Raw genomic sequence first — 26243 nt, 5'->3', positions numbered from 1 at the left:
CTGTGGTAAATTTTTTCTATAAAAAATTTCACTATGGTGAATTTTTTCTATGAAAAATTTCTCTGTGGTGAATTTTTTCTATGAAAAATTTCACTGTGGTGAATTTTTTCTATGAAAAATTTCACTGTGTTGATTTTTTTCTAAGAAAAATTTCTCTGTGGTGAATTTTTTCTATGAAAAATTTCTCTGTGGTGAATTTTTTCTATGAAAAATTTCACTGTGCTGAATTTTTTCTATAAAAATTTCACTGTAGTGAATTTTTTCTGTGAAAAGTTTCACTGTGGTGAATTTTTTCTATGAAAAATTTCACTGTGGTGAATTTTTCTATGAAAAAGGTCACTGTGGTTAATTTTTTCTATGAAAAAGTTCACATTGGTGAATTTTTTCTATGAACATTTCACTGTGGTGGATTTTTTCTATGAAAAATTTCACTGTGGTTAATTTTTTCTGTAAAAAAGTTCACCTAGATGAATTTTTTCCATGAAATATTTTCTGTGAAAGAGTTCACTGTGGTAATTTTATTCTATGGAAAATGTCACTGTGGTTAATTTTTTCTATGGAAAATATTACTGTGGTGAATTTTTTCTATGAAAAATTTTACTGTGGTTAATTTTTTCTATGGAAAATATTACTATGGTGAATTTTTTCTATGAAAAATGTTACTGTGGTGAATTTTTTCTATGAAAAATTACACTGTGGTGAATTTTTTCTATAAAAACTTTCAGTGTGGTTAATGTTCTCTATGAAAATTTCACTGTGGTGAATTTTTTCTATGAAAAATTTCACTGTGCTGAATTTTTTCTTTGAAAATTTTCACTGTGCTGAATTTTTTCTTTGAAAATTTTCACTGTGCTGAATTTTTTCTATGAAAAATTTCACTGTGCTGAATTTTTTCTATAAAAATTTCACTGTGGTGAATTTTTTCTATGAAAAATTTCACTGTGTTGAATTTTTTCTATGAAAAATTTCACTGTGGTGAACTTTTTCTATGAAAAATTTCACTGTGGTGAATTTTTTCTATGAAAAATTTCACTGTGGTGAATTTTTTCTATGAAAAATTTCACTGTGGTGAATTTTTTCTATGAAAAATTTCACTGTGGTGAATTTTTTTCCATGAAAAATTTCACTGTGGTGAATTTTTTTCCATGAAAAATTTCACTGTGTTGAATTTTTCTATGAAAAATTTCACTGGTGTTGTATTTTTTCTATGAAAATTTCCACTGTAATGAATTTTCGTTTCCAAATTTCATCGATTTTTACCTTTACCTTTGAAATATCGACTCCAAACTACCTTATATTGCGTTACCTATGGTATTTTAAGCAACACCTCTTTTAAACAATATTTTTTTGATAACGATTTGAATTTAACTTAAATTTCTTTTTTGTTGTTATTCTTAGCTAAGTGATGTCACTCTTCATCCTGATAATGATTTGTCCTCTTCCGTCAGAGAGCTACAGCAAGAAATGGCAAAAATAGTAATATTATTGAATAATATGGAACAAAGGGTCCACCATTTAGAGCAATGTGTTGTGTGGCAACATAAACAAGTATAAGTTATTAGTCTGTTCCAGAACTGCAAGAATCTACTAATTTTTACCATTTCTTCGATATCATAAAAGAAGTTATATCCCTGTAAATATTTGTAGATTCTGGCAGTTTCTGGAACAGGCATTATATGTATATAGATTTTGAATTTAATATAAATAAAAAAAACTTTTTGTTTAATTTGAATTAAATTCACAAAAATTTGTTTTATTTTTTATTATTTTTATAACATTATTTTGTATTTGATACTAATTTGACAAAGAATTGAAAATTTGTTATTAAATTTGTAATTGATAATAAATTTGAGAGCTGTATGTTTTTTTTTTTGGAAAACTTGGCCCTAGAAAATATTTGTTGTCTAAACAAATATTTCAAAATAAGCCCAGTTTTTTCCATTTCTTGATAATAATTACTTGGTATTATTAATTTTTTTATAACAATAATGAATATTACTTTTAGTAAATATATAATATGTATGTAATATTTTTTTAAATATATACTAAGTATGTATATAGATTATTTTGTAAGTGTATAATTTATTTGATATTTAAATATATAGATTTTATATTCATAAGATTTAAGACCATACAATTTTGGCATTGAAATATATTTTGGAATTTTGTCTACTAAAATTTTCGTTTCTACTAAGTTTCGTTTAACTTTTTGTTTAAAAAAGAAAGGAGGGCAAGAAGAAACACTACATACGAAAAAAATGAAACAATTTTAATCATTCTTCAAAAAATTATTTTGCATGTTGAACAAATGCATTTGTATTCCCGAGGTGTATTTTGTTTGTTTAAACCCTTTTCTATGTTTTGTTGTTTGTTTGTTTGTTTTTAAATCAAAAACCAAAAATCTATAGATAAATAAAGTAAATTGCTTGTATTGTGTTGTTTGTTGATTGTTCCACATTCCAGCTGCAGCTTTTATGTTTTGTTGGCATCGTCTTGTGTCTTTTGTCCCACGACATACTTCTTCATACTTCTAATTTGAGTTTTGCTATGCGTCGAAAACGACAAAACATCTCGTTTCATTCTTTTACACCCACATATTGTGCCGGCTTGCCGGTCTTCTTGATAACTTCCAATAGTTCTTCACCAGACATATTGGATGTAACCAGGACAGTTTTATCATCTAAATCAATGCTAACTTTTTCAACTTTATCTGTAATGGAAAAAAATATATGATTATTATTTACGATAAGATAGATGTAGGCTATGATAAGAAGAAGTCTAGTGGTATAGAAAGTGTTGTGTTGATAAGGCAAAATATTTATGTACTAAAACAACTACGTTCAATGACCGCTTGACAACATTGCAAAAACAAAAAAAGTGTCTCGGCATAATTTCACTAATTCCATTAGGCTCCAGTAAAGAACCTATGCAAAACACACATAAGTCTCAATGCAGTACGGATGGAGTGGATACCATTTAAAAAAAAAAATTATCTAAAAATTTCTTCAATATGTTGGAACCTTTATATGGAGTATATACAAATACATGGACCTGGAGAAGTTTCGTGGAGTTGCGTTGCCGACAGCAATTTTAATAATTAATTTCCATTTCCGCATAGAAATTCATACTGTCTCACAATTAAATAGCTGAAGGTTCAAAACAATGATGCTGAATGAATTCGATACCAATTTCTGTCGTTTTGCTCATTTTAATTGCATGATTTTTTCCTCTACAGTTGAGTTGCAGTCCATAATCGACCACTAAATTGCTGCATTTTCGATCCTAATAACTGGATCATTAACACTTTTAATTCCTTTCTAAGTGGCTGATTTTTTTCCACATATAATGCCTGAGAAAATTTTACTGGGAGCAAGTTGAATGTAGTGGCTGGATTTGAAACTTTTTTCACAAAAAGTTTTCAAAAATTAATTTTTTGTCGAAAATAAGACTTTCTCCTATGGACAGATGCTAAACAGGGCTAACGCGATCATATTTTTTTCAAAATTAATTTTTTTGTCAAAAATCATATGGTTTTTCGGAACTTCCGAAGCCTATATCTCGGGAAATACGGATTTCCCATGAATGATATAAATATTGGCGTAATCAGCATTCCAAGACCTAACAGTGGACTACATTCATCTTATGCCTTTTACTGATACTTGCCTCTTTTATTATTATCTATAGTTTTAATTTCGGAAGTCTCAGCAACAAAACTCATTTCAGCAGCAACAGCAATTTTTTTTATAAGGAATTTCATCATAGCCATGTTTTTTAACACACTAATAACAACTCCCATAGCTATACAATCCTATGACCATTTCTCTAAGCGATTCACTTGCATGTAAAGATTTCCACTTGTTTTGGGTGATATCATCTAGTATTGAAATTCTACAAAAAAACTCTTTTATTAAAATTTTGCAACAATTACAATCATTGTCCCTTTGTTCCAAAACTACGGAACTAACCTTTACATCACACCTTATATATTGGCATTAAAATACATACATAAATGTATACATCCACTTACCACCTAATTTGCCCAACACCCTTTCTACAGCTCCCGAACAACCGGAGCAGGTCATTTCAACTTTAAATTCATGGACCTAGAAAGAATACAAATACAATCAATTTTATAATTTCCCTTTCTATTTGTTGATAAAACAAAATTCGCTACTTACTGTCATTTTGCTTGTGGCTGCTCTGGTAACAGAAGTCGAAGACTCAGCTGAAGCAAAAAATTGCGGTAGATTCAACACTTTGAAAGACCTTTTGTTTACTGGTGGCTAGATAAAACAATCACACTGAGAATTGTGTGTATGTGGAGCTTGGACAATTGCTTTTGGTTTTTAAGATAACACCTTTTACTTTTTAATCGCAATTAATACACTTTTTCCTTTTCGTCGTTTGTCTAGCAGTAGAGTTGTATAGTTCATGAACGAACTAGTTCAATTGAACGATTCATTGAATAGAGCGTATGAACTAGATCAGTCGATATAGTTCATTGTTCAATAGTTCACTGAACTATCTATAATCAGGCGGCGATCCATGGTAGAACAAACCAGGGGCTCAATTCTGTTTCTATGAAAATGTGAAATGAAAACTTTTATAAAGGAGAAAACTGTCAAATGAAAAATATTGTAAAGGAAATATTTTTCATTTCAAATTTTCATAGAACAAGAATCCAGCCCCTGGGCTCGCGTTTACAAATGACAGGACAGTTGAGTTCATGTATTGATTGTCAAAAACCCAAAACTTGCCTGTGTGACGTAGGCGTCCAGACAACTGCAAAAACAGTTGTAAAATTATGAATGAATATCATCAATTTCTTTTTGTTTTCCACTTACATATTTTGTTCATGTTCTTTTGTTTTCAACACGCTTCAATTATTATCTCTCTTATTTTTACAAAAAAGTCAAAAGTTTGTTCACCCGACTGTGTGTGAAAAAATGATGGACAGCTGAGAGACAGCCGACAAATGTATGTACATATGTGTTAGTAAATCAGAGTTGTATTTAAAGGCAAACTGTCTGTCATTCGTCAATTTGAATTAATATCAAAGGAATTAGTTGTTATTTGTTAATTATTGGCCATCACTGCTAATAGGGATCTATAATTTGTTTTTCGCCTCTCATCTAAACAAACGATAATCGATAACTCGACAAATCGATTACATTAAAACGTTAATTTAAAAAATAACAACAAATTAAATACAAAAAATAAATAAATATTAATATTAATTATAATATATTTATCACAATTATGTTTGATTTTATTGCTGAAAGGCAATTGAAACAAAATGAGGAATATTTTGCTAATAGAACTTAATTCTTAACCTTTTTATTATAAAATTATTTTTATTTATTTTATTTTTTTTTATTTTATTTACTTTAATACATTTTTGCTCAGTTTCCGAACCTGCAAGAAACTACTATTTTTTAATACGATAAAATTTTTTCCTTTATGTTATCGGAAAAAATAGTAAAAATTAGTGAACTGTCTGGTGTAAACGCCTAGTTACAAATGACAGGACAGTTGAGTTCATGTATTGATTGTCAAAAACCAAAACTTGCCTGTGTGACGTCGGCGTCCAGACAACTGCAAAAACAGTTGTAAAATTATGAATGAATATCATCAATTTCTTTTTGTTTTCCACTTACATATTTTGTTCATGTTCTTTTGTTTTTAACACGTTTCAATTATAATCTCTCCTATTTTTACCAAAAAAGTCAAAAGTTTGTTCACCCGACTGTCTGTGAAAAAATGATGGACAGCTGAGAGACAGCCGACAAATGTATGTACATATGTGTTAGTAAATCAGAGTTGTATTTAAAGGCAAACTGTCTGTCATTCGTCAATTTGAATTAATATCAAAGGAATTAGTTGTTATTAGTTAATTATTAGCCATCACCATGGCACAATCATACAGGTACCCGCATCAGCCCAGCTGATGTACTGTGAGCTGTCAAAAAAGTTGTTGTAATTGAAAACACAAAATTAAAAAACAAAAATTTAAAAGAAAAATTGTGCATTTTTGACGGGTTTTTGTTATAATGTGTTTATTAATAACTGCCTAACAAAATTTTGTTGAAAAAAATGTGTGAATCGCTTTATTTTTGTAAAACATTTTTGACATTTCACAGTACTGAACTCGGTTTTGTTGTAGTTGTTTGCTGATGCATCTACCTGGTAATTGTGCCATGGCCATCACTGCTAATAGGGATCTATAATTTGTTTTTCGCCTCTCATCTAAACAAACGATAATCGATAACTCAACAAATCGATTACATTAAAACGTTAAATTAAAAAATAACAACAAATTAAATACAAAATATAAATAAATATTAATATTAATTATAATATATTTATTACAATTATGTTTGATTTTAGTGTTGCAAGGCAATTGAAACAAAATGAGGAATATTTTGCTAATAGAAATTAATTCTTAACCTTTTTATTATAAAATTATTTTTATTTATTTTAATTATTTTTATTAATTTTATTTATTTTTATTTATTTTATTTACTTCAATACATTTTTGCTCAGTTTCCGAACCTGCAAGAAACTACTATTTTTTAATACGATAAAATTTTTTCCTTTATGTTATCGGAAAAAATAGTAAAAATTAGTAGATTCTTGCAGTTCTGGAACAGACCATTTACATATATTTGCTCTGTTCCTTTACCTTTGAAAAGCGAAAAACCGACAAAAGTAGTAAAAGTTGTGAAGTGCTCCCATATGAATTGTATGTTGTCTATAGTAAATGAACACTTTTCTGGTAAAAAGTGGAGAAAATAGAAGATTCTTGCACGTAAAGGAACAGCGCTATTATTATATAATAAATAAATTATAATAACTTATATTATAAAGTACATATATAACAAAATGTACTTGATTTCTTACCAAACGTTTAATTAGTTGTCTTTGCCATCAATCTAATCAATCTTAAACAAACAGTTTTTAATTGTTTTCTAGGTTTGAGGCTCTCGATAGATACCACAATTGACGATATAGTTATAAACATATCAAACGAAAACTTAATTAAATTAAGTTTTAAAATTAGTTTCTTGTCGCTGATTAAAAAAACTATAATTATCATAGTTTTATGCACTGCATATCTGCATATTTTATTGACCACACCTCCTGATATGAAATGCATAACTTTTGTGGTCATCTTCCTTAGGACATACAAACATACTTACAAGTAAATGATATAAACAAATACTTGTAATGTAAGTTTTATTAGACAATGTGATAAGAACGCACAGTAGATAATTCAAATGCCCTTACAATTGGCGAGCGAGTGGAGAGCAATGCAAATCTTGGGTGGGAATGAAATGAAGTAAATTGCAATTTAAAAAACAAATACCACAAACAGATTAGAGAAGCAATATAAATAAATGTGCATTTGTCTTTTTAGTTTCAAACTACTAACCAACTGAGAAAGTCGGAGAGTGCAATACCGGAAAAGCTAAACGAAAATAGGTAAAATGTAATAACAACAAATTAAATAGTTTTATGCAACAACAGGACAGCATAGTCATAATTTAAAAAAAATAAAAAACATTTTAAAATACAAAACAACGGTCAAAAATAAGTTTGATATTAATAAAATTTAAAAAATATTTACAACATAATAACACTTTGTATTTTATTTTTCAGCTTCCTTGATATTTAAACGAATTCATTTTAATTTCAACAGTACCTGCAATTTATTAAGAAGGGTAGGTGTTTTCTTTGCATTTTTTATTTTCCATATTTCCCATACTTACAAAAGTTATATTTTTTCTTACAGTTTTCCAAAATGGTCCAAGTGAAAGTCGAAGACTTCGGTTCAATGACCGATCCAATGACAAAACAACCAAAAGTTGTCAAGGTCATTACCCTAACAAATGCCAACCAAATGTCGGTGCAAGTTTTAACATTGGGTGTTAACATTGCCAGTGTTCGTTTACCGGATAAATCGGGAAAGGCGGATGAACTATCGTTAAGTTTTGATAATCTACAAGGCTATATTGACACGCAACCAGCTTATATTGGTGCCACAATGGGTCGTGTAGCAAATCGTGTGGCAAATGGTCGTTTTAAGCTCAATGGTCAAGAGATTCAAGTTACCAAAAATTTTAAGGATAAATATCAGCTACATGGAGGCTTTGTGGGGTTTGATAGTGTCATTTGGGATGTTGTGGAGACTTTGGCTAATGGCGTTGTCCTGAAACATGTTTCTCCTGATGGCCATGAAGGTTATCCCGGTGAATTGACATGTAATATAACATGCACACTCAATGACAACAATGAATATCGCATGCAGGTGGAGGCCACAACCAACAAGACAACTTGCGTTAATGTTACCAATCATGCCTATTTCAATTTAGCGGGACATAATTCAGGCAAGGAAGGACTTGGACAACATTTGGTACAAATAAATGCCGATGAAATTGTCGAAACCGATTTGGAACAAATTCCAACTGGAAAATTCCAATCTGTGGAAAATACAGTTTATGATTTGAGAAAGCCAGCAAAAATGTCGGAACGTTTACCTTTGTTTGCCCAGCAGCCCATAAAAGGTTATGATAATTGTTATTGTGTCAAATTGGATGGTGATAAGACGACACGTATTGCTCGCGTTGAACATCCTGAAAGTGGCCGTTGGCTTGAAATGTATACCAATCAACCGGGAGTGCAATTTTATACTTCCAATAACTTGCCAGATGTGGAGAATGGCGCGAAAGCCATGTCGGGTAAAGGTGGTGCACAATATGTCAAACATGGTGCATTTTGTTTGGAAACTCAAAAATATCCCGATTCAATGAATCATGATAATTTTCCAAGTATTTTTCTAAATCCTGGAGAGAAATATTATCATGATGTTGTTTATAAATTTGGTAATAACTAGAGGAAATGTGGGGGATTGAAACGAAGTAGCCAACCTATGTAGCGGCACGATCAAAAGAATCTCAAGTATATACATATATTCCAAATATATTGTAAATTAGGAAAAAAGAAGAAAATAAAATAAAATCTACTTGCCCAAAAAATGTTTATTTTTCATAAAGAAAGTTAAAAGGAGGACGGTTTGGAAAGGGATTCTATCACGTTCATATAAATAACCTCTTTTTGGGAAAGTCTTTTCGTGGGATGTCAATTTTACAATTTGCTCTACAAAATTTTTATTGGTTTTAGTAGAACGAACTTTTGTTTTGTTTCCCATGAATTGTTTCCATACATTGAACAAGCAATGGACCCTATCGAAAGCGTATAGTTCTCGGTGACCAGGAACAATTTCAATATACTTTGAATAAGGTTCAGTATTCTGAACAAACATAAATGTGTTGATGCTGAATCGCCTACGTATAATACCACTTTTGCTCCAATATTATCTGCTTCGTTTTCACTTGCGCCTCGAGGGATCTTGGTGGATCCGCGCGATCATTATTGTTGATCTCGTTATTATTGTGCCCATTTTAGGGCATGGATTCATTTTCTCCATCCGATGATATTTCGCGATCGATATCATCACTGTTCGAAGAAATTTCATGATCGATATCATCATTATTCCCATCCGATGATATTTCGCGATCGATATCATCATTTTCCCCATCCGATGATATTTTTTTTTGGGATTTATTGAGATTGGATGAGTACCTAAAAGTACTCATGTCCACGACTGGTTATTTTGGAATTTTAACAATATAAATACATCGGGTATTCGGTAGTTTGTTGCTTTTTGAGATAGTTCGTTGTGAATTGGTAGGGATGTCGATGTAGGATATCGTTAAATCTCCAATTTGACTTTCTGGATAAATTTGTTTAGGTCCTTGTAATCATGGGATGAGGCGGTTTGAAGAAATTAGGGTAGATTGTTATATTTTGTGAAAATACTTTACTGCAATCTTCTAGTATCATGTTTTGGACATACGAATAATACATGATTTTCCGTTTCTGGGGTTTGACACGAATCACACAGGTCTGTTGGTGTCTATTTTCATTTTGTATAGAAATGGTTTGCCATAGGTATGGCCTGATAGGAGTCTATTAAAGGTTTTGATTTCATCTGGAGTTAGGTTGAGTCCTGTATGCCACTACTTTTTTGGTGGTTCGGAAAAAAACTGAGAGAAGTACACACCTTTGTGTCGCGACAGTTCTTTATAGTTTTTTGCCCATTCTTCCCAAAGCTGGTGGTAGATTGCAGCGTATGAGTCTTTAATTGAGAGGTTTGCTGGTATAATACATCCAGAGTACACAGCATGTTTCGCATAATAGTCTGCACGTTCATTGGCAGGTATGCCGATGTGAGACGGTGTCCAGATTATTGTGAGTGAGCTTAGTTGGGAATTGTTTATTTTCTGTAGGATTGTGTTTGCCAAATAATTATCTGCGTTGTTGTTTTTCAGCGTCAAGCAAGCATTTTTACTGTCGGTTAAGATAACAGATTTTTCAATGCCATCCTCTAGCATTATATCGACAGCCTTATTGATTGCATGAAGTTCCCCCATAAGGGATGACGTTTTAGATTCGATTCTGCATTGTGTATCACGGATGCATCAGTCGCATAGATTGCAGCACCAAAAAGTTTATGTTCGTCTAATTTCTATTGTAGTACAGCACGGAAGTACTCGTTGGGCTGACTATTTTCGTTACAGTGGAAGACATCCAAAAGAAATACTATTTTGGTAGACGGATGCTCCATTCCGATGATATTTCATGATCGATATCATAACTATTCGACAAAATTTTTATCATCATTAGCATTTTGGCAATTGTTAGCTTCGTTCCAGTACTTTTTTAATGATAAAAGTGTCAAAAGAGCAATCTCTTGAAAATGAGTCCAACACACACGTTTTTCCAAAATGTACGGGAGTGGAAAATTGGCAGAAACTTCAAAAAAAACTTGAACAAATGTCAAAGTCGGCGTGTCAGCCAATCGGAAGCCGGCAAACATGTTGCACATTTTTGGTCGCTCCAATTTGTCTTGTAAAAAGTTTCTAAAGAGAAAGCCATTCAGCGCCATTTTTGTTCAAAGAGAAGTGAACATTTTGCAACTTTTTTGCTGTACGGGAACGCATTTCGGGGAAAAATGTTCAAAATGTGTTTAATGTGTAAAAACTTTTTAGTTCAGGAACGAAGTTATTATTATCACCAATATTTGGCAGATTGGCATCAACATTACTATTGCTGCTACTACTACTAGTACTACTACTTCTATTAATAACAGTACTTTTGGATCCCTTGTGCCAAAGTAAGGCTTCTACCGCTTGGTGGTCAATAGGATCTAAAGAGTTATTGGTCACTGTGCAAATATTATGATTTTGCCGCCCGGGTATGTCGCCATCATTTATATTATAAATTTGCACAGCAGAGGTTATTGCGCGATCGATATTATCAATATCATTCTGCCAATCGGCGGCCATTTCGCGACTGTTAACGACATTTTCATTTTGACCTTCCGAGGTCACTTCGCGATCGATATCAACATTTTGCGCATAGGAGGGCATTTCGCTACCGCTGACATGTTCATTTTTGCCTATCGGAGGGCAATTCGCGACCGGCATAATTGTGGTCATGGACGACCGATATAATTTCGCTGGCGCTACCGACATTTTCCGAATCGGAGGACATTTCATGACCGGTAACATTTTGTTAATCGGAGGGCAGTTCGCGAACGACATCAATGCAGTCATGGACGACCGATAGAATTGCGCTGCCACTACCATTATTATTTGTCCAATTATTATGGTAGCAAATGTTGGTATCATTACTACTACTACTAATAGTGTTAAAAGTACTACTATGACCACAGTAGTTGACCATTTGTTCTGCACAGTTGCCATTATGTGGTAGAATGTGCATTGCGATATCCATTATAAGCGTACCACGATTTGGCGTTTCATAAATGAATTTTTGTTCAAAATGTGCAGAACAAATGAATATATTTTTAATAATACACATATCGTATTTGTTTTTCAGTACTTCCTGCCACGATTTTTTGTGGTATGCAAGGAAACGCCCTTCATAGGTTGCTTGTTGCCACATTGCGGTACACAGCAGATCTTCAATTGTGGCATCTGAGATATCCATACTCCAGACTTAAGCAATCATAGTTCTTATTTTTTATTACAGTTTATAGAGATGTTTGTCCCTAAACTTTTTTACTAAAGAGCAAATTAATTCCAACCATTCTAACTTATAAATAATAATTATATTCTTATCCCATTATATTCCATTTTTATTATTCATCGAATATTTACCATACATGTATTTACATTTATTTTATAACTTTGAGTTATTAATAAACATATTAATAATATACATATATCTATAGGTGCAGAATATATTAACATTGGCTCAATAAACAATTATGGGAAGCAAAAAATCGAATAACCTGCCTTAATGTCAATTTATGATTCAATCGTCATGGTTCTTATCAGTTGCGCCTAATAAACTTCACACAAAATTATTAAAGAAGAAAAAAATATAGATTAGCAAAAAAGAAAATGTTTGTTAAGATAAACCTAAACAAAGAATCGTAAACACTATGTGAGATAATAAAAAATAAATTTAAATGTGGAATTAAGTTTTTCAAATTATTTACTTTTAGTAATAATAATAAAGGTGTTTTAAACTAGTAGATTCATGATATTAATATTTAGCATTGTGCCTTGTTGCAAAGTTTAACTAGTGACAAAACTACTAAAGAAAGAATCTCATTCTGGAGGCAAAATGTAACTAATATTGGGCATTATGGGTTCCAAAACTATATTTCCTTTTTTAGTATTTATTAATGTTGAATAAACGCACACCATGGAATTGCGGAAGTTTTGGCAAAGTAACAATGACCAAGGATATAAAATTTGCAATAAAATGATCCGTATCGTTGCGGGTATACAAACAGGTCAAAAGGAATCTAAAATGTCATAAACAAATTAATAAAATATTAAATTTTATGGAAGAACCACAGACTTACAATAAAATAGGCATGGCTGTTAAGAATTTCCGTGTTGTCGTAAACTGTTCACCATCATCAATTTGTTCCCAGTGGGTCAAGCGGCCTCGGGAATCATTTTCAATGGAAAACCATGGGGCTCCCTTGATAATGTGCAGGAAATACAAATGGGCCTAACCAATGGAAACATGCATAATTTTTAATGAGCAAATATTCAACATTTTTTTTACTTACCGCATTATGCAACAGATTGGTTATTGTCCATGCCAAAGGAATCGATATAAATGGTATAGAAAGTAATATTAAATGAGCCGATAACACACCTAAAATATAGGCTAACCACATTCCCCTGGCCCCAAGCCATGTGGCATTGGGATTTGGTTCACCATGACCACCAGCAATAACAGTCATTGTTTGTTCTTGTTCAATTGCTTTTGTTGTCAAGAGGAGAATTTTATGAATATTTTTTGGGAAATATGTACCCAGGTGAATTTATAGTTTAATGTCTTTTTGGTTTTTGGTATTCAGTTGTTTTCTTTTGCTCAATCAAATGCATCAATTAGATGCTTAAAATTCATTGTCAGCCTGCAGCTTGACGAAGCTGTAAAACAAAATTTGAAGCTGGAAAATAAAAAATGGACAATTTGTTAAATCTCCATAAAAATAGAATACGCGGTATGCAAAAGGAATAAATTATTGTTTACTACATTGTTCCATGGAAATCTCTTAGGCTAAAAATAAAGATCGGCTTAAGTCTCGTTTAGGGGCAACTCACAGGCCATAGGTAAAAATTTCAGCCCGATACGAGAGGTTCCCATAAACAAAGTAATGGTATGGAACTCCCCCGGAAAAGTTGTATATCGTTGTGATCAGGGTCCCAAGCACTATCTATTCCAGAGGTGCCCCCAAACGAGACCTGCTCCTAAAGATCAAACTGTGTTTTAAGATTATCGGTCTACAATAAAGACTGATATTTTCTATATTGTTGTTTGCATCAATCAGAACAGATAGTATCGTATTGATAGGGTGGTAACACTTCAAACTTTTTGGATTTTGGACTCCACCGCTTGTGAAATTCAGTTGAGAAACCTGATACATGATTACGGAACAAAAGATGTAGGTATGTTTTCTTTGTCGTTGTACGCCTAACGTCTATTTTTACTTCTGTTGAAACCTTAAACCCCTAAATTATATCCAGACTTTTAATGTGTATCCCCACCATCAATTACATCTTGAACAACCTGTAACTTGATTAGCGAATAAATTTTGCTCTTGTTGCTTTAATAATATGCCTAACTTTTTCTCCTGCTAGCAGCCTCATCAATCCCAATCTTCCAATCTACCACAATATTGATTACATCTTCTACGTCTTTGTTATTATTCTTACGACTCCATTGACAAAGAGAAATTTACCGAATGTTCTGACGATTGTCTTATTGTGATTCTGTTTGTTTTTGTTCCACTATTATTAATTTAATTCTATTAAGAAAATAATTTATTCTTTTTCTGCATACGTGTATTCTTGTTATAGTAGCCGATATTAAAATTAATCAAAAGATTAATGGAAACAAATAAAAACAATCGAGTGCCGACGAAACATACCGTCACAAAATACAAAACTACGACTGACGGATCAGAGATGTAAAATGTAGTAAAACACATTCCTTTTATGGTGACGTATTACAGGTGGCAAAAAGAACTACTCTGCTAATGACAAGACAAAATATATTTAACAAAAGAAAAGGAGTGCAAAAAATGAAGAATGAGTTCCTTTTTTTAACTAATAATTGTTGAATTTACCATTTTCCTACTTGTTTTCCTTTGAAAATGAAAAACAATGAATTGATAAAAGCCATAACTACTCCGTCACCATGCAAGCAACCCCAATTGAAGTATTCTCTCGCATTCTCTCACAACATCATATTTTGAAAAACGTCAAAAGTAGCAACTCTGTTTCATTTGACAATAGAGAATTGTGAGAATTGTTATTTTATCGGTGGAAAAAATTGCATTACGCCTTCAAAAAGAAACAAAAGAAAGCAAAAAAGTAAATTTTAACAATAATCCAACATTTTTAGTTACTAATTATTATTTGCAATCTACTAATACATGAACATACATGCATAAATTTCCTTAGAAAAGCAACAGAAAGAACTGCAACGAGGAGACACATTACTCAAGAATAATTTTGTTTGATCTTGTTGTTTTTCTACTAAATTGCTTTCTTTGGAATACAAAAAAACTATACAAAAACGGATCCTTCACAGAATTTGGACACTGTAGAGGTAGTGCCCGACGAAAATACCCCTCTTATAATGGATGGTCACGTCGGTGCCCCTCAAATTAGTTGTAATAACTCTATGACGGGTGGTGCTAGTCATTTGCGACAACAAAGACGCAAAGTTGAACAGCTCAATAACTATGGTACAGCGGAAGCGGGCAATAGAGATCAAACAGATGCGGTATAAGATTGTAGTATAACAACAAAAAGAAAATCTAATATTGTTTCTATTATAGGCCATATTAGATGTTCCCGGTGTTGAAATAAGAAGTCGTGCGGCAAATGGTGGAGAAGGTGAAAACCCCAATGATGGCTTACCAGGCCCCTCCGGCTCTCATCCACCCACAGTGGAAGAAGAGGAGCAAGGGCTAAAATATGGAGCACAACATGTCATCAAGATTTTTGCACCTGTTTCGCTGTGTATGCTTGTGGTGGTTGCCACAATAAATTCCATTACATTTTACACCTATACGGATACATATTTGTAAGTATTGCAAGTGTTACAATGGAAACTATTGAATAACCTAAAAATAATTTTTCTTCCTTAGATTATATACCCCATTCCATGAACAATCGGATGACAAAGGCACCAAGTTGTGGAATGCCTTGGCAAATTCACTTATTCTACTGTCAGTGGTTGTGGTAATGACAATTGTTTTAATCGTTCTCTATAAGAAGAGATGCTATCGTATTATCCACGGCTGGTTGATATTGTCATCGTTTATGCTATTGTTTATCTTTAGCTATTTGTATTTGGAGTAAGTCCATCATCATCCTTACTTATGACTGTTTTTAATAAAAAAAAATTAATTTTTGTACAGGGAACTTCTTCGGGCCTACAATGTAGCCATGGATTATCCCACAACCCTTTTGATTTTGTGGAACTTTGGTGTCATGGGTATGATCGCCATACATTGGCAAAGTCCTTTGAAGCTACAGCAGGCATATTTGATTTTCGTATCGGCCTTAATGGCTCTGGTGTTTATTAAATATTTACCGGAATGGACTGCATGGGCAGTATTGGCTGCAATATCAATATGGGGTATGGATTGTATTGGAGGTTATTCTGTATGAAAACTCCCCGTTAGTTTTTTTCACTTTCTCCTTTAAGTTGAAACGGCAGAGAGTCAAAACTCTCGCGGAGTTTTCATTCAGAATAACCCCTTTATTTTTTATAATTTTTGTTCTCAAATTTATTATCTGTTTTTCAGATTTAATTGCTGTTCTTACACCCAAGGGTCCCTTGCGTATACTTGTTGAAACTGCCCAGGAAAGAAATGAACAAATTTTCCCTGCTTTGATATATTCCTGTAAGTCAAGACACACTTTGAGGTTATGTGGAAGTGAAGTCCTTTTTGGGGGGCTCCACTGTGATCGTAATGAAACTTTTTGAGAAACTTATGGGCCGATTCCGTACAGCGAGGCGAGTCATGTCGCGTCGTCTATCGTCTCTGCGACAAAATTTAAAAAATGCACTACGTACAGCGACAGAAAATAATCGTCGATAACAATTTATTTTTATTTTTTTTTTACGGGCCGATTCCGTACAGCGAGGCGAGTCATGTCGCGTCGTCTATCGTCTCTGTGACAAAATTTAAAAAATGCACTACGTACAGCGATAGAAAATAATCGTCGATAACAAGTTATTTTTATTTTATTTTTATTCGTTAGTAAAAATGTACGGCGACAGCTAATTTGTTGTCGCCGGAAAATGAACATTTCGGCGACAAAATTTGACGACGTCAGGCGATATTGCCATACGGAATCGAAAAATTGCATTTGGCGACGCGACACGACTCGCCTCGCTGTACGGAATCGGCCCATTATTTTTTTTTTATTCGTTAGTAAAAATGAACGGCGACAGCTAATTTGTTGTCGCCGGAAAATGAACATTACGGCGACAAAATTTGTCGTCGTCGTGCGACTTTTGCCATACGAAATGGAAAAATTGCAACTGGCAACGCGACACGACTCGCCTCGCTGTACGGAATCGGCCCATTAGGGCCTGCTTTACTGATCACAAAAATATTTTTTTTTTTCGAGAGCAAGTCCACTGTTTTCGAGATATGGGCTCTAAACAAATCGCTAATGGAGCCCCCAAACTAGACACTCTCTAGTTGAGCTTGCGCTTAAATCGAACACAGTGCTTCCTCTTGGGGTGCTTAGAAACTTCTTAGAGGCAAGGACGTGGTCTACTGATTACAAAGATAAAAGTTTTCGAGTTCCCTAAAAGTTTCTTTACTTCCCAAACTGAACTTTTCCACCAATAATAAAAAATTCTTTTACTTTTATTTTAGCCACAATTCTTTACACCTTTATGGGCACCACCGGTGGACCGCAACGTAACAACTCTTCGGGTTCGAATTCACCCAATTCACCGCATACCTCCAATACCAGCTCGACATCTGTTTCTCGGCAAACAGGTAACACTACAGCTACTAATGCTGAAGGTATGCCTCTAGTGACATTTAAAATGCGCGGAAATGGTATTTATTTTTGATTTTTTTTTCTTATTTTTTTATATACAAAAATTAGCTTTTTGTTGTAATCAATCTGTTGGTGTTTTGGGGGATAGTGTAGTTTGTCTTTCTATTCGAAAATAATTAGTTAAATTTCCTCGTAGCGCGCATATTAATGATTCTTCTTAAAACTTTCACTGACCATAATTTGTTATTTCGATCTTAAATAGAGGCTGCTGGTTTCACCGAGGAATGGTCTTCGAATTTGGATGAACGTGTTGCCAGGCGGCAAATTGAAGTCCAGGCAAGTACTTCGGATAGTGCCAATAGATCAACAAATTATCGCACCGTAACGGCTCAGGAGGATCGCGGACATTTGGGTAGTAATATGACAGAAGCTCAGGAGGAGCGTAAGTAGAATTAAAAGCATTTATATATGTGAACCTAATATCTCTGTTTTTACAGGTGGCATAAAGCTGGGCCTGGGAGATTTCATATTCTACTCGGTGTTGGTTGGTAAGGCTTCATCGTATGGTGATTGGGCCACAACCATTGCCTGTTTTGTGGCCATTTTGGTGGGACTCTGTCTAACCCTTGTGCTGTTGGCAATTTGGCGCAAAGCCCTACCCGCCTTACCTATTTCCATATTCTTTGGTCTATTCTTTTGCCTAGTTACAAGTGTTATAGTCAAACCATTTATGGAAGAGCTATCGGATCAACAGGTTTTCATATGAATCCCTGCACATCCCTACATGACAATATTGCAACACAGAAAGTGAGAGAGCGTAAAGAAGGCATACAAAAGACAAAACCTTATCTCGTTTTTTAGTATTTAAAGTGGCAAAATATTAATTTTTTACTACTCATATATAATTTAAGTTAAATACCTAATGTACTGACTGTTCCAAAAACAAAAACGTAATGAAAACTACTTTTTTAAGTATGATTCCTTTTTTTTCATATAAATGTTTAACATTTAATCCAAAAAAAAAAAAAAAAAAACAATTCTTTTAACACTTATATTAATTTACACATCAGAGGTATAACCTTTCGGTTTTATTATACATTGATCCTTAAGATTAACCACCCATCCAGGTTCCAAACCAAAGAACAATTGCCTGGGATCCTTCGCGCTTGCCAGCATTTCATATTGTGGATCTTTTTCAATCACCGGTAATTCATAACCATATTTTTGGGCCAACACCAAACGATGTTTGCTAATTTCTTCCGGATCCGCTAGATAACCACGATTTTCCGCCGAGGTGTAATAAGCAATGGCATCTTGGGGTGGTAACATCCTCTTTGGTATGGGTACACCTTTTTCAAACCATTTCTGAGGATTTTTCAAGGCATGTAAACTTTTGGGATCATAATAGGCGGTACGTATTACACCACCATTACGTTCTATGGCAGCAATTACCGACTCCTTGGCATGTTGTACTTCAATATTAATTTTGGCTTTAAATTTATCTGCTCCCTCATCGGTTAGTTGGAAGCCGAATTCTTTTGTGGCCGGATCAATGCTAACCAAACCAGTATTACACAAGGTAGTCAGATCAATTGGCTGGGAAATATCAATGCGATCTGTATCAATCATAACTTGCAATTGCAGTAGGGAAATTGGTGGATATTGGCGTCGTAAATGATGTCCCTTGTAGTAGGGTTCATAGGGGAAACGCATATAGAAGGGGGTATTGCCTGTTTCATAACCAAGACGCATGAAATTTTGTCGCTGGCCAGAACCTTTGTTGCCGGCTCCGTGCTTATCACCACCGTGTTGGCCACGGCCGCGTTTATCCTATAATGGGGATTGGGAGGAGTGTGAAAATTAAAGTTAGTTTCATTTATTTATTCAAATGATCTGGTTTTTGTCCTTACATTTTGTTTTGATTGAGGATTAGGCCTAATATTACCAATTTGCACTCTCGGCAGTGTGCGTAGCATTTTTAAAGCCTTATCGGCTGTTTCACGAAACTGGGACATGTTCGTTTTAATTTAGTAACTATTAAATAAGTTTTATTTTAATTAATAACTTCGTTTTTTGTTAATTTTTCCAGTTATTCATCGAATTTTTGTAAGAAAACACACCGTCTCTGAAAAATGACAGCGAGGGAACAGCTGTTACGTAGAGCGTATAACGTGACGTATGGTGTAAAAGCAAAGGCAACGTGTTAACATTTATTGGTGAATGTCAATTTTGAAGGCGAGTCGTGTTTTTCCCAACAAAAGGAATTTATTGGAGTCTTTGGCAACAAGTAATATATTTTAGCAAATTGTGACAACGGCCATGTGGTCTCACATGTCAAACGTAAGTATCTCAACTAGTATATTTGATATATTTGCTAAAATAACAGTGAGATGCGCCTTGAGAGACACTCAACCAGAATCAGCTGTTTTCTCAACCGATTTTTAGAACCCTATTTATTTTACATTGTTTACGCCGTTCTTTTTGCAAAGTAGCTTCGTGATTGTGGCACAAAAAAAAATGCTTAGAATGGCTCGTTTCTCGATACATTTCAGTTAAATTTAATATAAATTGAAAAAGAAATTAATTTAAATAAGCCATTGCAAGCACTAACATAGCACGCCGTTCATTTTTGTGATATCTAACTCTGTTTTCATCAACGCCGTTGACTTGACAACGTTTGTAGTTGTTTTTTTGCAAAAACTTGTTTCGCCCAAAAAAGAAAAGAATTGAACTAGGGGCAGCAAAAGGAACTAGATAAATGAAAGGTCTGAAATAGTTCCAATCGTTCTTTCGTGGGAATAGTTCATTTGAATTAATTTGTTTCAAATCTACACAACTCGAAAGTTCCTACAGCTTAAAGACGAAGACAGGCTTCTAAACTCCAGAATTTCACAACTTAACATGAAATATCTTCAAATAATTGTAAAACAAATTGTTGTGTTGTATTCGTTATAAAAATATACCCAAAGTAACTCGAAAAAATGGTTTGCTCCGCTTGCAAAAGAAGTTCGTCCACGGATTGTTTCATAGATGCTTTGGAAACAATTAAACAGCATTATATGTGTAAGTGCTCCTCATTAAAGCCAAGTCAACCACAAACATTAACTTTCTTCCCCTTTAGTTTATAAAAATGCCCTCAGCAGCCGTGATGTGGAGCTACAATCTTTCAAAGACCGCAATGAACAGCTAAACAAAGCATTGGAATTTTTACAAAAACAACAACAGCCACACAAGAAATTTAAAGGAGAACACAATGAAAACCACTTTGGAACAACCCAAACAAAAATTTGCAATAGAAACAATAACAGCATTGTCCCCCTGAGCGATTTAAGCATAACAACCGATGAGGATGATGCTGATGTTGCTTCGGAAAATAGTGCTTCCAATTTAAATATGGCCTTAAATAGTGAACAGCTATTCGAAACATCCGTTATAAGTCCAGCAAAACCACCACCACCTGCACCAGCTGAACCTATACAATCTTCTTCGGAAAAAGTCATAAGTCCAAGAGCAAAACTTATGCCGCGTCGCAATAAACAAAGAGGAGAAAATAGTCAACCGGCCAAGGAAAGACAGGCATTATTGGAAAAATCTAAATCAGAAATACCACCAGGAAAGGACACCTCCAGTCAACCAGCAAATAAATCATGGGCAATGGCTTTCTTAAAACCTTCAACCTTCAATTCTGGAGGCACCACCTCAAAAGTGGTTGAATGTAAAGTTGGCATTAATCGGAAACCAGATAAAAGGGTAAATTTGTCGTTGAAGAAAGTCAATCCAAGCAAGGTGAAGCAAACTATTCTGCCGTTTAATACATCAAGGGATTCCAGTGTAATAGAGGTGAGTATAAAGGAGTCACCAAGGATATGGGGTTTATAGATGATCTGAACAACGAAAGGAGGGAAGTATTCTTTGACGAAGGGAGTCTTTTCGAACGAGCTGAAGGGATTCTTTTTAGACGAGCTGAAGGGATTCTTTTTTAGACGAGCGGAAGGGAGTCTTTTTAGACGAACGGAAGGGAGTCTTTTTAGACGAACGGAAGGGAGTCTTTTTAGACGAGCGGAAGGGGGACTTTATAGAAAAGTCGAAAAAAGTAATTGCCTTTTATGTTTTTCTCTTCATTCCTTATTTTCAGTCCGACATCTGCGATGATGTTATAGATGCCAGTCCGGTACCCACTAAGGCGTCCAGAAGTGGTAAATCATGGGCTCACAGGTAATTTCCAAAATAAAAAAGCCCTCAAATAAACTTAAACTAATCCAACATTTGTGCTAAGATTACAGAAGCCACCAAGGCTCATCCAGTCCAACAAACAACAACAGCCAAGCCAATTTAAAAATCGAAGACAGCAACAACAATCAAAAACCTAATGAAACTGTTGATAGTATACCAATTGAAAATATTGTTTTCGATTTTTCTCCAAGTAAAAAATCCGAGCCCGGCACCTCATCCTCCTCTTCACCTCATCCACGAAATCAATTAAAGGCCAAACAATTAGATTTCCACAACAATACCACTGATTGTTTAGCTCTAGCAGATGATGATCAGACAACAATGATGACGACGACTAGTAGTGGTGGTTGTAAATCAGGGGATAGTTCCAGTGTGGTTATTCTAACACCAGCCACACAGGATATTATCTTTTTAGATGATACAGCCGCTGAGTTTGGTGATGACATTAATACCTTGGATCTGCTGGCAGATGTACAAAAACGGGAAACGGAATATTTGGAGAATCTCAGGAGATATGAAAGTAAAAGGTAAGATTGGTGAAATTTGGAGGAATTGGAAAAATATTTAATTTGATACATTTTCTCTCTTTTAGTATAGAAAAACAACTTAAGCAGGAGGCAAAGCAATCCACAAAACCCCCCAAGGAAGAGAAAAAACACAATTTCATTAAACCCGTTGCCCTCATAAAGAAAGAAAAACATTCAGAAAATTTGGACGAAACTAAAGACAAATCGTGTCTGGCAAATGATATACAAGCCTCCACATCGTCATCATCATCTAAAAAACCCAAATTCCAAAATCCCTTGCTGGATGATGAGCCAAGTGAAGAGGATGAAGAAGAGGATGTTATGCCCAAACCTATTATTGTTAAAACGGAACCTTTGGATAAGAGGAAGTTAAGCCTTAAGGAGAGATTTAATATAGACTGTGAGGAGTGTGAAAAGGTAAAAAATTTGATTTACCAACTTTTATTTAATAATGTGTATGTTCTTTTTTTCCCTGAAGCTTTTGCGCCTCCTACCACCCACTTTAAGTGATCGTGAAATTGAAATGCATTTGGATAAATGTAAATATCACAACCGCTTGGATTATATGCGTCAAAATACTCCCGACAATTTTTGGAATCCTTTTATATTATCGTTCGATGAAAATGATCCAAGAAATGAGATACTGATCGATACACGTTTTAAGGATAAAAAGGGAAGTTAGTTTAGGAATTTAAGAATGTTAGATTAAGGAAGATACATTACATTGTGCATTTATTTCAAATATTATTAAAAATAAAATTATTGTTAAAAAGGATTTTTGGTATTAAAAACATTTTACGTCAAAGAGATGAGTTAAAGGTAATTGAGAAAGGGAATCTTTATAGACGATCGAAAGGGAGTTTTTATAGGCTAGTGAAAGGGAGTCTTTATATATATAGTGAAAGGTATTCTATAGACGAGGGGAAGAGACCTTTTATAGACTAGTGAAAAGGGGTCCCATAATAGAATTTGCTGCAGAACATTATGTCCATTAACATCTAGTTTGTACAATCTTAAGATCCAAATCGAAGATTTATGGAAATAACTCCAAAAGGTTGTAAAAAATAATTTCTTCTTGATTATAAATCCCAATTTAAATCCGATATTTCTCATGGTATATATTCCACTTACAGTTTTACTTTGTTCGGTGACCCATAGCGGAATTTTTTGCAGAACATTTTGTCCATTGACACCTAACTTGTAGAGTGAAGTCATAAGACTCAAATTGTAGATTTGTGCAAATAACCCTGAATATATGTACAACATGATGACTTATTTCTAAATTCAAATTTAAATCCGATATTTCACGGATATATAACATACAGACACATTTCAGTTGTTCTGTGACCCATAGTGGAATTTTATGAGGAACATTTTGTCCATTGATACCTAACTCTTACAATGTACTCTTAAGGCTCACTGCAGAGATTTCTGTAAAGAGTCCTAAAAAGGTATATAAAATAATAAACAAATTCTTGTTTTTAGATGCATACATGGATTCATAATTTTCTTGGTAAATATTTGACCTAGAGAAATCTGTTTTAGTTGACCCATAGTGGAATTTGATTAGGAACATTTTGTCCATTGAAACCTAACTCCTAAAATGAATTCTTGTGTTCCAAATCAGAGATTTTTGGAAAGAACCCTAAAAAGCTCTACAAAACAATTTCATTTTTGTAAATCTCGATTTAAATCCGGTATTTGTTGGGTATATAGTACACACACAACACACAGCTTGCATGTGTTCGGTGACCCATAGTGAAATTTGATGGGAAACATTTTGTCCATTGACACCTAACTCCTGCGATGTACTTTTAAGGGCCATTTCGGAGATTTGTGGAAATAACCTTAAAATGGTATATACTTATTACTTGTTTCCCAATTTAAATCCGGAATTTCCTGGGAATATGGCATACCCACACATTTCATTTCTTCGGTGACCCATAGTGGAATTTGGTGCAGGACATTCTATCCACTGACATCTAACTCCTACATGAAGTATAACGTGCCAATTAGAAGATTTCCGAATATAACCCTAAAATAAAAATTCTTGATTCTAGACGCATACTTGAATTCTTAATTTTCTTGGTAAATATTTGACCTAGAGATATCTGTTTTTAGGTGACCCATAGTGGAATTTGATTAGGAACATTTTGTCCATTGACGTCTAACTGCTAAAATGAAGTCTTGTGTTCCAAATCAGTGATTTTTGGAAAGAACCCTAAAAAGCTCTACAAAATAATTTCATTTTTGTAAATCCCGATTGAAATTCGGTATTTATTTGGCATAAAGTACACCCACAGCTTGTATGTGTTCGGAGACCTATAGTGGATTTTGATGGGAAACATTTTGTCCATTAACACCTAACTCCTGCAATGTACTCTTAAGGGCCATTTCGGAGATTTGTGGAAATAACCTTTAAATGGTATATTCTAATTACTTGTTTCTCAATTTAAATCCGGAATTTCCTGGGAATATAGTATACTCACAAATTTCATTTCTTCGGTGACCCATAGCGGAATTTTTTGCAGAACATTTTGTCCATTGACACCTAACTTGTAGAGTGAAGTCATAAGACTCAAATTGTAGATTTGTGCAAATAACCCTGAATATATGTACAACATGATGACTTATTTCTAAATTCAAATTTAAATCCGATATTTCACGGATATATAACATACAGACACATTTCAGTTGTTCTGTGACCCATAGTGGAATTTTATGAGGAACATTTTGTCCATTGATACCTAACTCTTACAATGTACTCTTAAGGCTCACTGCAGAGATTTCTGTAAAGAGTCCTAAAAAGGTATATAAAATAATAAACAAATTCTTGTTTTTAGATGCATACATGGATTCATAATTTTCTTGGTAAATATTTGACCTAGAGAAATCTGTTTTAGTTGACCCATAGTGGAATTTGATTAGGAACATTTTGTCCATTGAAACCTAACTCCTAAAATGAATTCTTGTGTTCCAAATCAGAGATTTTTGGAAAGAACCCTAAAAAGCTCTACAAAACAATTTCATTTTTGTAAATCTCGATTTAAATCCGGTATTTGTTGGGTATATAGTACACACACAACACACAGCTTGCATGTGTTCGGTGACCCATAGTGAAATTTGATGGGAAACATTTTGTCCATTGACACCTAACTCCTGCGATGTACTTTTAAGGGCCATTTCGGAGATTTGTGGAAATAACCTTAAAATGGTATATACTTATTACTTGTTTCCCAATTTAAATCCGGAATTTCCTGGGAATATGGCATACCCACACATTTCATTTCTTCGGTGACCCATAGTGGAATTTGGTGCAGGACATTCTATCCACTGACATCTAACTCCTACATGAAGTATAACGTGCCAATTAGAAGATTTCCGAATATAACCCTAAAATAAAAATTCTTGATTCTAGACGCATACTTGAATTCTTAATTTTCTTGGTAAATATTTGACCTAGAGATATCTGTTTTTAGGTGACCCATAGTGGAATTTGATTAGGAACATTTTGTCCATTGACGTCTAACTGCTAAAATGAAGTCTTGTGTTCCAAATCAGTGATTTTTGGAAAGAACCCTAAAAAGCTCTACAAAATAATTTCATTTTTGTAAATCCCGATTGAAATTCGGTATTTATTTGGCATAAAGTACACCCACAGCTTGTATGTGTTCGGAGACCTATAGTGGATTTTGATGGGAAACATTTTGTCCATTAACACCTAACTCCTGCAATGTACTCTTAAGGGCCATTTCGGAGATTTGTGGAAATAACCTTTAAATGGTATATTCTAATTACTTGTTTCTCAATTTAAATCCGGAATTTCCTGGGAATA

The 26243-nt window shown here is 33.9% G+C and overlaps 5 protein-coding genes and 1 pseudogene across 13 annotated transcripts; 3 read left to right on the top strand and 3 right to left on the bottom strand.

Moving 5' to 3' along the window:
• Nucleotides 1–1715: 1715 nt before the first annotated feature.
• On the bottom strand, nt 1716–4416 carry Atox1 (Antioxidant 1 copper chaperone). Its single transcript, XM_073979922.1, has 3 exons — nt 4179–4416; nt 4028–4103; nt 1716–2710 (listed from the first exon to the last, which is right to left on the bottom strand). The coding sequence occupies exons 1-3, from the start codon at nt 4182–4184 to the stop codon at nt 2577–2579; spliced, it is 216 nt and encodes a 71-aa protein (XP_073836023.1). The 5' UTR covers nt 4185–4416; the 3' UTR covers nt 1716–2576.
• A 2769-nt stretch (nt 4417–7185) lies between these two features.
• LOC141404387 (galactose mutarotase pseudogene) lies at nt 7186–9035 on the top strand (annotated as a pseudogene).
• A 3170-nt stretch (nt 9036–12205) lies between these two features.
• On the bottom strand, nt 12206–14593 carry ORMDL (sphingolipid biosynthesis regulator orosomucoid 1-like). 5 transcript variants are annotated; one of them, XM_073987496.1, is made up of 4 exons: nt 14543–14593; nt 13175–13561; nt 12962–13113; nt 12206–12901 (listed from the first exon to the last, which is right to left on the bottom strand). In XM_073987496.1, the coding sequence occupies exons 2-4, from the start codon at nt 13349–13351 to the stop codon at nt 12766–12768; spliced, it is 465 nt and encodes a 154-aa protein (XP_073843597.1). In that variant the 5' UTR covers nt 13352–13561; nt 14543–14593; the 3' UTR covers nt 12206–12765. The 5 variants fall into 5 exon arrangements, with proteins under 5 accessions (XP_073843597.1, XP_073843594.1, XP_073843595.1 ...); XM_073987493.1 differs by having other exon boundaries at nt 14354–14583; XM_073987494.1 differs by having other exon boundaries at nt 14182–14570.
• Nucleotides 14594–14852: 259 nt separating this feature from the next.
• On the top strand, nt 14853–18623 carry Psn (presenilin). 5 transcript variants are annotated; one of them, XM_073986457.1, is made up of 9 exons: nt 14853–14987; nt 15208–15402; nt 15458–15705; nt 15770–15979; nt 16043–16263; nt 16433–16531; nt 17519–17707; nt 17911–18090; nt 18146–18623. In XM_073986457.1, exons 2-9 carry the CDS (start codon nt 15256–15258, stop codon nt 18412–18414), a joined length of 1563 nt encoding a protein of 520 aa, XP_073842558.1. In that variant the 5' UTR covers nt 14853–14987; nt 15208–15255; the 3' UTR covers nt 18415–18623. The 5 variants fall into 5 exon arrangements, with proteins under 5 accessions (XP_073842558.1, XP_073842561.1, XP_073842560.1 ...); XM_073986460.1 differs by having other exon boundaries at nt 15078–15402; nt 17519–17671; XM_073986459.1 differs by having other exon boundaries at nt 14858–14987; nt 17519–17671.
• Nucleotides 18624–18662: 39 nt separating this feature from the next.
• On the bottom strand, nt 18663–20068 carry mRpL15 (mitochondrial ribosomal protein L15). The gene is made up of 2 exons (XM_073986461.1): nt 19559–20068; nt 18663–19478 (listed from the first exon to the last, which is right to left on the bottom strand). Exons 1-2 carry the CDS (start codon nt 19661–19663, stop codon nt 18708–18710), a joined length of 876 nt encoding a protein of 291 aa, XP_073842562.1. The 5' UTR covers nt 19664–20068; the 3' UTR covers nt 18663–18707.
• Nucleotides 20069–20440: 372 nt separating this feature from the next.
• Nucleotides 20441–23180, top strand: CtIP (CTBP-interacting protein). Its single transcript, XM_073986455.1, has 6 exons — nt 20441–20711; nt 20770–21488; nt 21784–21863; nt 21932–22408; nt 22474–22825; nt 22887–23180. Exons 1-6 carry the CDS (start codon nt 20630–20632, stop codon nt 23088–23090), a joined length of 1914 nt encoding a protein of 637 aa, XP_073842556.1. The 5' UTR covers nt 20441–20629; the 3' UTR covers nt 23091–23180.
• The last annotated feature ends 3063 nt before the right edge of the window (nt 23181–26243 follow it).

Source organism: Musca autumnalis, unplaced genomic scaffold (genome assembly GCF_047663935.1).
Source record: "Musca autumnalis isolate F117 unplaced genomic scaffold, ASM4766393v1 scaffold_4, whole genome shotgun sequence".
Classification (NCBI taxonomy): Eukaryota; Metazoa; Arthropoda; class Insecta; order Diptera; family Muscidae; genus Musca; species Musca autumnalis.
Note: the sequence above shows the minus strand (reverse complement) of the source record. Positions and strands in the feature narration are given on the sequence as shown.

Coding starts and splice junctions, on each gene's coding strand:
- Atox1 (XM_073979922.1), bottom strand. Junction 2,711..4,027: donor GGTGTTGGGCAAATTAGGTG/GTAAGTGGATGT, acceptor TTTCCATTACAG/ATAAAGTTGAAAAAGTTAGC.
- ORMDL (XM_073987496.1), bottom strand. CDS start 13,351: ATGACTGTTATTGCTGGTGGTCATGGTGAACCAAATCCCAATGCCACA. Junction 13,114..13,174: donor CCAATCTGTTGCATAATGCG/GTAAGTAAAAAA, acceptor TCCATTGGTTAG/GCCCATTTGTATTTCCTGCA. Junction 12,902..12,961: donor ACAGCCATGCCTATTTTATT/GTAAGTCTGTGG, acceptor ATGACATTTTAG/ATTCCTTTTGACCTGTTTGT.
- Psn (XM_073986457.1), top strand. CDS start 15,256: ATGGATGGTCACGTCGGTGCCCCTCAAATTAGTTGTAATAACTCTATG. Junction 15,980..16,042: donor TTTAGCTATTTGTATTTGGA/GTAAGTCCATCA, acceptor ATTTTTGTACAG/GGAACTTCTTCGGGCCTACA. Junction 16,264..16,432: donor GGCTGCAATATCAATATGGG/GTATGGATTGTA, acceptor TCTGTTTTTCAG/ATTTAATTGCTGTTCTTACA.
- mRpL15 (XM_073986461.1), bottom strand. CDS start 19,663: ATGTCCCAGTTTCGTGAAACAGCCGATAAGGCTTTAAAAATGCTACGC. Junction 19,479..19,558: donor ATCCTCAATCAAAACAAAAT/GTAAGGACAAAA, acceptor TCCCCATTATAG/GATAAACGCGGCCGTGGCCA.
- CtIP (XM_073986455.1), top strand. CDS start 20,630: ATGGTTTGCTCCGCTTGCAAAAGAAGTTCGTCCACGGATTGTTTCATA. Junction 20,712..20,769: donor AATTAAACAGCATTATATGT/GTAAGTGCTCCT, acceptor CTTCCCCTTTAG/TTTATAAAAATGCCCTCAGC. Junction 22,826..22,886: donor ACTGTGAGGAGTGTGAAAAG/GTAAAAAATTTG, acceptor TTTTCCCTGAAG/CTTTTGCGCCTCCTACCACC.